The 12,817-nt window shown below is 40.7% G+C and overlaps 3 protein-coding genes across 8 annotated transcripts in view; 2 read left to right on the top strand and 1 right to left on the bottom strand.

Moving 5' to 3' along the window:
* The first annotated feature begins 189 nt into the window (after nt 1-189).
* Nucleotides 190-5,419, top strand: lactb (lactamase, beta). 2 transcript variants are annotated; one of them, XM_077516903.1, is made up of 6 exons: nt 190-698; nt 792-858; nt 1,337-1,527; nt 1,597-1,915; nt 2,008-2,173; nt 3,111-5,419. In XM_077516903.1, the coding sequence occupies exons 1-6, from the start codon at nt 294-296 to the stop codon at nt 3,637-3,639; spliced, it is 1,677 nt and encodes a 558-aa protein (XP_077373029.1). In that variant the 5' UTR covers nt 190-293; the 3' UTR covers nt 3,640-5,419. The 2 variants fall into 2 exon arrangements, with proteins under 2 accessions (XP_077373029.1, XP_077373031.1); XM_077516905.1 differs by having other exon boundaries at nt 191-686.
* Nucleotides 2,021-10,318, bottom strand: nrg4 (neuregulin 4). 4 transcript variants are annotated; one of them, XM_077516910.1, is made up of 5 exons: nt 9,644-10,318; nt 6,791-6,884; nt 6,561-6,713; nt 6,367-6,473; nt 2,021-3,597 (listed from the first exon to the last, which is right to left on the bottom strand). In XM_077516910.1, exons 1-4 carry the CDS (start codon nt 9,894-9,896, stop codon nt 6,404-6,406), a joined length of 570 nt encoding a protein of 189 aa, XP_077373036.1. In that variant the 5' UTR covers nt 9,897-10,318; the 3' UTR covers nt 2,021-3,597; nt 6,367-6,403. The 4 variants fall into 4 exon arrangements, with proteins under 4 accessions (XP_077373036.1, XP_077373038.1, XP_077373035.1 ...); XM_077516912.1 differs by lacking the exons at nt 2,021-3,597; nt 9,644-10,318 and adding exons at nt 6,953-7,001; nt 7,250-9,018 and having other exon boundaries at nt 4,254-6,473; XM_077516909.1 differs by lacking the exon at nt 2,021-3,597 and having other exon boundaries at nt 4,254-6,473; nt 9,644-10,313.
* Nucleotides 9,424-12,817, top strand: part of tmem266 (transmembrane protein 266) — a 32,358-nt gene continuing 28,964 nt past the window's right edge. Inside the window, exons 1-2 of one of the 2 annotated variants that reach the window (XM_077516907.1) lie at nt 9,424-9,534; nt 9,690-10,089. The gene's annotated coding sequence lies outside the window, so the exon portion shown is untranslated. Of the gene's footprint in view, nt 10,090-12,817 lie in introns of both variants that reach the window. The other variant, XM_077516906.1, reaches the window with a different exon arrangement.

The following is a 12,817-nucleotide window of genomic DNA, read 5'->3' on the forward strand; positions in this document are numbered from 1 at the left end:
TTTCGCCACCTCACTATTGTATTTTGGTCAATTTATAGTGGTACTCGGAGAGACTTTAAGTTTTTTTTGTTTTTTTTAATGCGCCTGAATTCTTTGTTTACTTACGATTTGCCTTCCAGACGGTTGTTATGCTTGTGATGATTCAGTGTTTTGTGAGTGAGAGTACTGCCGCACTGACCCACATTTGCATAGCTGAGTTCGTCGTTCGATGTTTTCAGGATCGGTACTCAATTCATCAGGTCTGCCTGTATGAAAACGGAAGTAAGTTGGTGCCGTTATGCGTACTATCGTAAATGTTTTTACCAAGAAAAAAAACGTTTTATTCTCTTAAAATGTACCACTTGTTGGTGCCACATAGGTTATATGCCAAGTTTACACTTTTGCCCACGCGAATATCCACTCTGTCGATATCACGAGCCGCTGGGCGAGCTAGGCCATACAGCAAACATGTTTTTAACCAAAGTCGATGCTACGTGAGCGGGTCCACCACAAACTTGTCAAAAAACTATCAAAAGTTTTCCTTGGTGTGGGTCTGCGGGGCCGGTGTGGGGCTTGCCCTGGCTTTTGGACTGAAATACCACGCGGGGGCAGACAACGGTTCGTGTGATAATTCAGCAACAGAGCCGCAGAATCATCGATACAACGCTGCAATACAAGCGAGTCGAGTCCTTGTGGAGCGGATACAGGTAGGCGCACAGGTATGCAGGGAGGAATGTGGACGTGAACAGGTTCCGCCAGTCTGGCTGTCTCTGCTGCAGCTATGTCGGTTGATGTGGGTCTTTTCTTGCCAGATTGAGGTTGGAGCTCCCGGATTGGTGGTGGGAGTGTCGGTAGATGGAGTTCCTGTCTGGTGTGAAGGTTCGTGCATGTCTGCATGTGGCACAACCGGAGGACAGTCTGAAAACATTAACATCCCAAAACCAGTTCGTGGTCTGTCGTCACCAAAATTCATATATACATCTACTCATGCACACTTAAACGTCTGGAAATATTAAAACAATCTTCCCATTTTGCAGATTTTTCTTTCTTTTATAAAGCTAATTATGAAAGGACGAAATAATGTAAAATAGTGTAATGTTCTGCCCACAAGTTATATATTTATTGTTGTAAGCATAACAGACACAAATTGAAGTTGTTATATTCCTTGTCTATATATATTTTTTTAAGTTAATCAGCTGATTAGTTGGTTATCAGAATTTAATTCTGCCAAATATCAGAACTGGTCTTAGAAAATCTATATTGGGCGGGCCCTACTTTTTGTCTCAGTTTTGTTCACCAGTTTACTGTGTTCAATGAAGTTATCCATTGACCCTTTCAAATGATTGTTGGAATTCAGGGGTTGGTTATGCCGATTTGGAGAATCGTCTCCCGTGCGGTCCGGAAACTGTGATGCGAATCGCCAGCATCAGTAAGTCGTTGACGTCCGCAGCTGCTGCCCGCCTCTGCGAGGAAGGGAAACTCGACCTTGATGCGCCCGTCCAGAAATATGTGCCCGAGTTTCCTCAAAAACAGTTTGATGGACAGAATGTAAGTTAGCTCAACTTTCTGAAATCTATTTTGGCATCTTCTGCAATTCAACCCGTTCTTTCTTTTTAGGTCACAATAACCCCACGCATGATTCTCTCCCACCTCAGCGGTATACGGCATTACGAGAAGGATGCAAATAAAGTGAGGGAGGACAAGGAGAAAGCCAAGCAACTTTTGAAGCCATCAGTGATGGAGAAAAAGGAAGATAAGCGCTTGTGTGAAATTAAAGGTGAGCCCACTGAAAAGCAGAACATCCAATCCAAAGAAGCTTCCCGGGGCAAGAAGAAAAAAGAATTTGAGCATGAAGAATACTACTTGACGGAAAACTTTGAAAGTGTCACTCAGGCGTTGGACCTCTTTAAGGACGACCCGCTCATTTTTAAACCAGGTGTGACACATGCAGTGCTCGCTTATCGTGTCATTAAGATGCGGTTGCAGTTTTTGCCATTTAACACTTCACCCTACTTCTTCCTCCTGCAGGCACAACATACTTGTACTCCACCCACGCCTACACCCTCCTCGGTGCCGTCATCGAGCAGGCGGCTGGCCAACGCTTCCTGGATGTCATGAGCAACCTCTTCCGGGAACTTGGAATGCTCAATACCGTGCCAGATCAGAATGAACCCATCATTTATCATCGCTGCAGGTAAACAAATTACAAGGTGAGCTGTATCAGGGATGGGTAACGTAAAAGATTGAGGGGGCCACTATTTTTCAACTGCAGTATCTGGGGGCCACATAACGCTGTGCACGACCAAAATTCCATATGAACAAATTATGTGCATATGCATGTTTTTGTTTTTGTTTTTGTTTTTTAATTAAACAAATGCGCACGACAGTATCTTAATAAATTTAAACTCAAATATTCAAGCCACTCTTCAAAAGCAAAGGGTCTGAAGCAAACAATAAATAAAACCACATACTGTGTGATTCCCTGCAAATGGCTTACTTGGGTAATTCAGTTTGTTTGTTTTTTTTCCCACAAAATCAGCTTACCCAAAAACTTTATTATATTGTCATTCAAAATCTTCAAATTAATGTCGAGGGGGGTAACAAATACATACATACATAAATAAATAAATAAATAAAAATAATGACAAGCACTGCGCTAAGCCAAAACTTCCTTCTTCATCTCTAGTTGAGTTGAACAAGTAAAAACACAATTATGTGATGTCTGCCACCTAGTGGTGAATGGTGTTATTACAACTTAAAACCGAAAGTGTGATCGCAAAAACAATTGATGTTTAAAAAAATAATAATAATCAAGGGGCCTCTCTGAGTTTTGTCCATCCTTATATGGACAAAAGCATTCAGATTGCCTATGAGTTAAATATTCAGTCAAGGTTTTGTAAGACCTCTGAATCCTGATGATTCCTCAAGTCATTTTTTTTCGGAAACTTAGTGGGAACGTTTTGCATGACTGAGCCCAAGTGCACAAATCAAGTTTCATAAATATCTGCTCGGATAAGGTTGGTGTGGAAGTACTTCAACTCCATCAATCAAACATCTTTGAGATCAACTAGGTCAAAATGTGAGACGAGGTCGGACGCCACCAAGAGTAAAAGAATGGTTGTTCTCCACAGATATTACCGTCTGAACAAACGAGGACGGGTGGTCAACTGCCCGTACGTAGACAACTCGTACAAGTGGGCGGGCGGCGGCTTTCTTTCCACGGTGGGGGACCTGCTGCTGTTTGGGAATGTTCTACTCTACAGCTATCAGATGGCCCAAATAAAAGACAGTGAAGGGCTGCTGCCCGGTTTCATCAAACCTCAAACCGCCGTGGAACTTTGGACGGCGGTTGACAAAACGGAAGCCAGCTGGGACAAGGACGGACGGTACGGCCAAGGCTGGCTGGTGGTGGAGACAGAGCAGAAATGCGGACAGTGCAGGAAGCGCAGGCACTACGTGTCGCACACAGGGGCCGCCGTGGGGGCCAGCAGCGTCCTGTTGGTGTTGCCCAGCGAGGAGATAGCGCAGCGGCGGGGACAGTCACAGAAGCTCCTCCCACAGGGGGTGGTGGTCAGCATTATCACCAACATGCAGTCTGTGGGACTCAACAGCACAGCCCTGAAAATTGCACACGAGTTTGACAAAGCCAAAAGCGCGTAAGTTGTTTTCAGAAAACGGGGCTGCTTTGCGTGTTTCTATGCGCGAGACCTTTATAGATATATTTTTATATGGAGTTGTTGAATCCCTCGCACTAGACGGTGATACCTCACCATTTTGAATGTGAAACAATAGTTAATAGTGAATTTTGGCTGAATCAAACTTATACCAGGACACCCCACCAAAAATGTAGTCCAAACAGTTTTTTATGCTTTGAAACTGATTGACTTTCTTTTAGAAAAAAATACAAATAAAAATTGCAAAGTCATCTTTTTAACATTATTGGGAACGGAAAAATAAGCATTGTTGTAGCTTAGTTTTGAGGAAACATGGAAGCTGTTTCAATATCCGTCCACTAGATGGTGCTCACCACTAGAAATGCCAGCAACGATGGGAGAGAAAGATTCAATTAATACCCCAAAAATGCTGCGTAGAAAAGAAATTGTTAGTTGAATAATAGTTGGCCATTATCAGTGTGTGTTAAATTGTTGTTGACATTTGTGTTGTATTAATTAACCTTGTTTAAATTGTGATGCAAGCTTGAGTGTCGCAGGTGGAATTTCACAAACGTGTGTGCTTATGTTTTGCCTCAGTCCAAAAATCACACAATAGTCATCTCGTTTCAAATTGCTTGTATTTACAGAATCACAACCATTTACCCGTCAACTGACACAAAAGTGCATTTCATTCAGCGTCACACTTGCAGCAGGTTGAAAATGTACATTGTATGTTTTGACATGTACAACAAAGCTTCGCAACGACTTTCGTCAAAGCCCATAGATTGAAATGTGAGATTGTAGTCCAGTAAAAGCTCGTAAATTGGATAGACATTTTTTAGAATTCAAATTCCAAGTCCTGTGTGTCACCACAGAGGGGCACTATGGTGACGTCAAAGTGGGAAAAAAAATATGGATGGAACAATGTGGAAATTAAGCAGTACATGCATCTCTGGCTACTCGGAACAATATCGCAAATTCAACAGTAAAATAAAAGAACGGAATGTATTGTACATCAGAAAGCTCATTTAGTCTTTATGAGAACAGACTCGCCATCAAACTTAAAGCTGAGAGCACCATGAACAGCAGTTAACTACTTTTTACATGACTGTACTGCTTAAAATGTTTTCTTTATAGTAAAAGGTTTTATGGTGGCCCAAATTTGACCCTCGAACACGTTAATTCTATTTCCATTATTTCTTAGGGGACAACTTGAGTCTAAATGTAAACAAATTGGACCATCTCGGAACTGATTGTGTTCGACCTAAGAAGAGCCACTATAGAACCAAACTTTGTTTTGTATGTTTATGTTCAATCAAATCAAACCAGTAGTTCCAACTTATGGTTCCACTTATTCAGATGCTTAACTCAACTCTTCTCCTCTTTGTGTAGTTTCCACCAGGGCTGAACAATTAATCAAATTAATAATTAAATAATAATTAATTAATAAATGCACATTGGTGTGTGTGTGTGTGTGTGGGGGGGCTTCATTTTGGTCAGACAGTAGACAGTAGTTTTTGTTGTTGTTGTTGTTGTTGTTGTTTTTTTTATACATGTGTCTAAATAGGTTCAGTGTTGAGGAAGTGCAGTCCACATGTTTATGTCTCAGTTTCATGAAAGTTTAAAGTGACAAAGCCCACAGATTTGTTTGCCGTATTGTTGATTTATTGACTCATGTTTACGCCACACTTGTTTGGTCGAATTTTGTGTCGTTGCCATAGTAAACGCTTAAAAGTCTGTTTAACAACGCAAATTGTTTTAGATGAATAAACATTTATATTAATTCATGGTGCATTTGCCTTTATTTTAGCTTTAGCCTAACCTATAAACCAAATGAATACAACTGAATTTATTTTTTTATTTTTTTATTTTTTTTTTTTTTTCCCAAAAACGTTCAGCCTAGTGTTCATTTTATCCGCTATTTTTAAATTGTCTGTTTTAGTCCAGTGTCAATCACACTTGTTAGTGTCTCATTCCGTTTTTATTTTGTTAACTTTTAGTCGACTATAAATCTAGCATTTTAGTCCAAGAAAACATAATTTTACTCATCTAGTTTTAGTCAACAAAAACTGTCAACGTTTTCGTCAGGACAGTCATTTAACCCTGTTTGTGTGTGTGCGTGTGTAGGCAGATTATGCTTAACATTTCGGATTTTAAGACTTTTTCACATAAAACTTTCTCATCCTTTTGATGAAAAACAACTTCACACACAATTACAGGATATCAACAGGTGGCTACTATGTTGCTATGAGCTAGTAAGTTAGCCAGAATTAGTTAGCGGTCAGATTAACGTTATTGTTGGAACGTTATAGCCGTTGGATTAATGTTACGTTATAACTAATTTACTTTTTTAGATATATATATAACCTGTCTTTCACCATGGATCCACCTCGTGTAGTCCCCATGTGTTTGTGCATGTTGCACTCACTAGCTGCAGATTTGAAAGGGGGTGTGTCACATGACAGTCACAATGAAACAAAATGTTACATTACACAATCATATCATTTTCTTTTCGTTTTCTTCATGAACTAAAATCCAGTCCAGTACATTTTTCATTAGTGGACGAAAATGCATACTGACTTAGTCCAAGTTATTGTTTATTAATGAAGTCTAGTCTAGATTTATCCCGGTAAAAAATGTGTTGCCGAAATTATTTTTGTTTAGTTTTCGTTTACGAAATGAACACTAGTTCAGCCCTAGTTTCCACAATAACCGCCATTGAAAACGATCTCACCATGTATGTGTTGCAAGAGTACATCACCGTGGAATCATCATACTCTGGGTTTTACTTTCCAGTACTCTATGTGACTCTGTTTCCTCTGTTGCTTGGCTTTCAGCATCCTGGACACAAGTTACATCAAGAGTTTTGAACATCCACTCTTATCGTGCTGTTTTTAAATCCCGTCCTCCCGTCATGCATGTACTTACTTATATGTAAAATAGACAATAACAGCAAAGACCACTAAGATGAGGATGGCAACAAGGACCAGCGCTACAATTAAACCCGCCTGCTCCTTGTCGGACGATCCAAGAAGCAGTTGGAACTGCTCACATCGACTTCCTTTGTAGTAGTCGTTGCACCTAAACGTAACAAAGTCTCTCAGTGCGCAGTCCAAACATGCTACTGCATCAACATTTTGTGTGTTTGCATCACTTACACACAGGAAAGTGTGTCCATCGTGGCAAGTTTATAGCACGTGCCGCCATTCATACAGTAGGCAGCATCCTGCGCGTCACATAGCACTCCGTGTTCTATACGGAGAAGGCAACATGCTTGAAAAGATTGCTTGGAGAAAGATTTTTAATCAAATTTGCTTTACCTGCCATCATCTGGAAAGCTGATCTTTATTATTTTTTTATTTTTTTTACCTATATAGATAGATAAAAGTTCAGATGAATTAAAGGAGAAAACAGATTACAAGGAGGATTACAATTGATCCCTGTGGAACGCCTTCCAAAATGAAAATGACCGTAGCCTTGCAAAAACACGTCACCTATAACTTTTCCTTTGTTAGGTTGTTTGTACAAATACATGCCAGCGATTATGTAACGAAAACTAAATAATTACATAATAATAATAATAATTAAAAGACTAGTTCAGGAATAGTGGTCCTTACCTGCCTGTGAAATCCCAACTTTTGCTAGCTACAGTGACTTCCCAATGTGACTCATAGTACTGCCTTCAATGACTGCCTTGCTCTCGACCAGTCCCTTTTAAGGACAAGCGTCATGTGGGTGTGTTCTGCCTCCACTGAAAAATATGTTGCGAATGCAGTTTGTCCACATCGCCTCAGAAAATGGTGATACCAACTCGCTGTAGGCGCATTTGTCAGTCTGTCTGTCTGTCAGTCAGGCCGGCAGTGGAAAGTGGCAAGCCTGTCACTGTGATTGATGATGATGATGATGATGATGATTTTGATAGCATGCGTGTGGGTCACATGTTCTCAGCAAGTGAAAAGAGTCCCGTTGCCCCCGCCATGGATGGGTGAGACTCGAATGAATGGTTGGCATGTGGCGAAGGCATGAATGGAATCGTGGGAAACTGGAGTCAAGGTGCGCTGCCGACTGCTTCCTTCAAAGAAGTTATTTGCGCCGTGTGCTCTGGACCGTTAGTTGACTCATCCACTGGCAACTTTTCTTCATTGTTTGCACCTTTCTTAATTGGGAATGTGCACATGTCGCACTTGCAGGCTTGGCGGATGCCCCATTCTGAAGACACAGTGGTGATAAACACATCTCGGCTTCGTCTATAATTATTTAATAGTTGTGTACCAACTACAAATGGTGTCACAGGGCTTGTGGTTTAGTTTCACTTGAAAAGCGAGGGAGAGGATTTAACCTACGCAGTTTCGCATTAAATTCTTTTGACGACAGCGTGAAATGAATTGCGTGGTTGTAGGACGGAACAACATGGGTCGAAGTTGTACGTCTTTTCAATCTCAATAAAGTTATGACACTTATTTTTTGAATGTTAAGACGGTTAATATTTTGACCTATTGTTGAAAACCTGATCAATTTGTGGCTTGTGGTACATGCACATGATCATAAATAGATAATGGATGCCTGGTAGGATATATTGTGGTTGCTTAACAACCTTTGTGGTCATTTTTAGCAAGTGTAGCAAATATGGTTTCTTTTATTTGTTCCTTTCAGACATCATTGTGACAATTTGAGCATTTCATCACACAATTACAACATATAAAATACCCGATAAGAAAAAGGGCTAACAGGATGAAGCCAAATTGTATTAATTCCCGTCCCCATACTATGCGAGGATGCAAAAGATCAAGCAAATTGTTCATTAAATGTCAGCTGTGGATAATTTTAAGTTGCTGATGTTTCCATCAGGCAGCACGGTGGATGACTGGTTAGCACGTCCGCCTCCCAGTACTGTGGTCGCAAGTTCGAGTCCAGGCTCAGGCCTTCCTGGGTGAAGTTTGCATGTTCTCCCCGTGCCCGCGTGGGTCTTCTCCGGGTACTCCGGTCTCCTCCCACATTCCAAAGACATGCATGGCAGGTTAATTGGGCGCTGCGAATTGTCACTAGGTGTGCTTGTGAGTGTGAGTGGTTGTTCGTCTCTGTGTGCCCTGCGATTGCCTGGCAACCATTTCAGGGTGTACCCCGCCTACTGTCCGAAGCCAGCTGGGATAGGCTCCAGCTCCCCCTGCGACCCTTGTGATGAAAAGCGGTTAAGAAAATGAATTGGATGTTTCCATCAGTTCATTTTTCCGGTGGTGTTAGTTGATTAAGTTGTATTTTCAAATTGTATTTTTTATTTTTTATTTTTTTTTAAATGACGTGGTTTTCGGGGAGTTTTAAAAAGCTGACCCATAACCATCACGTGACTTTTTCTATGTATGCATATGATAATTTTCAGCATGTAATAACAAGTTTGAGGTGGTCCCACCCCCCACCCCCCCAAAAAAATAAAAATATTGGGAAGAGGTGTACGTCATATTTGCTCCACTTGCTGAAATTGACCCCAAGGAAAAGGTCACCTGATGGTTAAAGTTCTCCTTTTTAAAATGGAAGGGAAGTACATATTCTAATGGGCTCCTGTGAGAATTTGTCTATAACCTTTCTTGGGCAAAGGGGAGCCACCTCAAATTTGCTACACGTGCTGAAAATGATCATAGAAATAGCGCCACAGCAAAGTCACGTGATGGCTCGGGTTCACCTTTTTTTTTCCCTAAATGGGAGGGGGTACATATTCTAACGGGTTTGTGTGAGCATTATAATGATTTTATTTTTTATTTAATTTGTCATTTTCCCCCTTTGGCGCGCATGTGTCTTGTTATCGCGAGGAAGCTGAAGGAAGTGAAAAGAAGCCAGTGTTTTTTTTTTTGTGTCCCCCCCCCCTTTCATTTATTTATTTATTTTACGACGACGCTTCCAGAGAGCTGTAAGTAATGTTTATTATTATGGCGCCAACGCAGATCATTTGTATGTTTTTATAATTTATTTATTTATTATTATCATTTTTAATGTTTGATTATTTGTGCTGCCACGACCTTGTTTCCTCGCCGACGTCGTCACTCGCTGGACTCCCGCCCTCAGCATTTGGACAGCTCCCGTTTGTGAGCCTCTTCGTGCACATGGAGCCCCCGGTGTGATCGCGGGGAGGGGGTGGAAGTCCGAAGGGGAAAAAAAAAAAAAAAAACCTTGACGATCCACCGTCGCACGATGGGACCCTCTCCCCGGACTCGGTGACGGCGTCGCCCGCTGCCGAAGCATGGTGCCCTCGCGCGGGCGGAGGAGGTCCATTTGTCGCGCCGTGTCCCCGGAAAGGCGACGCCGCCGCCGCTCGGCGGATTTGTCAGCCCACTCAAGCCAAGATCCGAGCTCTTCTCATTGTGATCTTCATTATCGGCGAGGAGGGAGATGTGGCCGTCGTCACCGCGAGGGCAAATGAGTCACGACCACACTTTCCACTATGTAGATCAAGGCAACGCAGGAGGTTAGTGTGCATTTGTTTGCTTCGTTTGTTCCTTGCTCGTGTAGGCTTGAAGAATCCCACCGAGGGGCCTTCGAGCACAGTTTATGTCGGCGTCGTTTGACATGATTGCGAATGCATCTTGATGAGGAGCCTGTGCAGAAATAGACCAAGGCTCGTTGGCTGGTAACGAGATGGTGAATACATTGCAGCCTTTTAGACAAGCATCTCCATGATGGAGCACTTCTAGGAATGAGTGGGAACCACTGATGACAAAAGGTGAAAGTTGGACCTGTTTTTAATCATATTCCAGTGAATCACCTTGAGGAAGAATTGCATGCACATGTGCCTGCAAGTGAGAATAGAGTGGAGCCAAATTAGGTGAAAATTTAACCCACTGTAGGCAACTAGTGGACCTACATAACATTCCAAAAATGTGCAGGTTAGGTTAGTTCAAGACTCTAAATTGTCCATGGGTAAAAAAAAAAAATAAAAAAAAATAAATATAAATGCTTGTTTTTCGACCGCCTTGCAAATTTGACAAAAGTCAGCCTGGATATGTTTCAGTTTACCTGTGCTAATGAGGATTATATATATGAACCTCTTATTATGATCATTTGGAAAGCAGCTACAAGAAATATTCTTTGCGGTAATTGTAGCTTATCAAGCATAATACTTACAGCATATGCATGAATGTTGCATCCAGTGTAAATATTGAATTATGGTAATAGCATTGACTGTAATGTTAGTAGACCGACTTTCTTCATGTCAGTCTACTAATAACATTGCATTTTGTACACCCTTAAACCTGTTGGGTTAAAAATAACCCAACATGGGTTAAAAATAACTTGAGCAGTTTTAAGGGTGTAGCTGTTAGCATTGAAACCGTTGGAATAATTGTGTTGGGGCGATTTTCTTTGTGTGCTTCTTGATCATAATTGATACTGTTGGACAGTCTGTTTATTTCCCTCGTAAATGATGCCCCATTTGTCGGAAACATTGTTGGACGAGCAGCACAACTGATGTGAAATGTGCCAAATCTTAACTGGCTGAGCCAAACATCCTATGCTTATTTGTTGTTGACATGTCAACACCACCACAATTATGCATCTAATCAACTGAGTCACGTGTGATTTTCCCGACTCTTGCATTCAAAGTGGCTTGTCACTTAACTGAGTTGAATGGCCTTCTGTCCCGCAGCACAAGGAGCTAGCTAGCATCCCTCGGTACTTGCTATGCAAGAGGTGTGGTGTTCCTCAGCCCCACAGATTCACAGAGCGGAGCGTATATTAAGGGGGATTTAAAATCCATTACAGTTTAGTGCTCCCTGGGAAAATAGTTAAACAGAGTATAGGCAGAGGTGAGAAGAAGGCGAAAGAAGCAAATGCAAAGATAAAAACTTTCACTCTAAAAACAGTTGGGTCAAAAATAAACCCAATTTGGGTTGAAGATGGATCAACACACTACCCCACAAAATTGAGTCGTTTCGTACAAAACAACCCAAAATCACCCCCGTTTTATTTTTGAGACCGAGCCACTATTTGGATCAATTTTTCCAAAGTATCCTTGCAGTTTTTTTTTGTTTGTTTGTTTGTACAAAATGACCCAATGTTATTTATTTTTGTATGTACAAAACGACCCAATTTTGAGGGGGGGTTGTTTCACACAAAATGGCACTTGGCACTTCATTTCCACCTTTAAGGCCACCAAAACGCTTTACATTTTTGACTACCCATTCACCTACTGATGACGCAGCATCAGGAGCAATTGGGGGTTCAGTATCTTGCTCAAGGATTCTTCGATGTGATCACAATGTTCTGGGATCGAACCCACAACCTCTGGTTTGGGAGACTACCACCATACCACTGAGCCACGCCCCCCCTAAAATGACCTTTTTTTTCTTTTCTTTTTTTTTTCTTTTTTTTTTAAATTAATTTAAACCCAAATTGGCGTTTGTTTTTTAACCTAACCTAAACAGTTGGGCCAGAAATAACATAGTTTGGGGATGATCCACTACTTCTGGATCAATTTGTCCAAAGTAATCTCTCCAATTTTTAAAAAAAAATTTTGGAGTCCAAAATGGCCCAATTTTATTTATTTATTTTTGTATAAACAAAACTACCCTTTTTTTTGTTTTGTTTCATACGAAATAACCGTTTTGGGGGGATTGTTTTGTGCAAAGCAACTAAAACAAAAGTGTCAAATTGACCCAAAAAGTGGATTATTCCATTTTTGAACCAAATTGGTTTATTTTTTTTAGACCGATCCACAACTTGGATCAATTTGTCCAAAGTATTCTGCAAGGTTTTTTTTTTTGTTTTTTTGTTTTTTTGTTTTTTTCTTACGAAATAACTCAATTTTATTTATGAATTTATATATATATATATATATATATATATATATATATATATACACACCCCACCCCCCATTTTTTGTGTTTGTTTCATCCAAATGACCATTTTGGGAGGATTGTTTTGTGAAAACCAACCCCAAAAAAAAGGGTCAAATTACCCGAGTAGTGGATCGATCCATTTCTGACCCGTTTTAACTCATTTGCTCCCCAAAACGTATAAATATGTTATATTTTAAAGGTGTTAGGTGTCCCAAAGACGTATTTATAAGTTTTTTTTTTGTTTTTTTGTTTTTTTTTTATGGTAGAGCATATAGAAGGCTTTAATGCAGCATCTCAAAGGCAGAGAACTGGTCAAAAAAAATTGGTAGTAATTACAAAAACGGTCAGCAGGTGGCAGCA

Source organism: Festucalex cinctus, chromosome 3, assembly GCF_051991245.1.
Source record: "Festucalex cinctus isolate MCC-2025b chromosome 3, RoL_Fcin_1.0, whole genome shotgun sequence".
Lineage (NCBI taxonomy): Eukaryota > Metazoa > Chordata > Actinopteri > Syngnathiformes > Syngnathidae > Festucalex > Festucalex cinctus.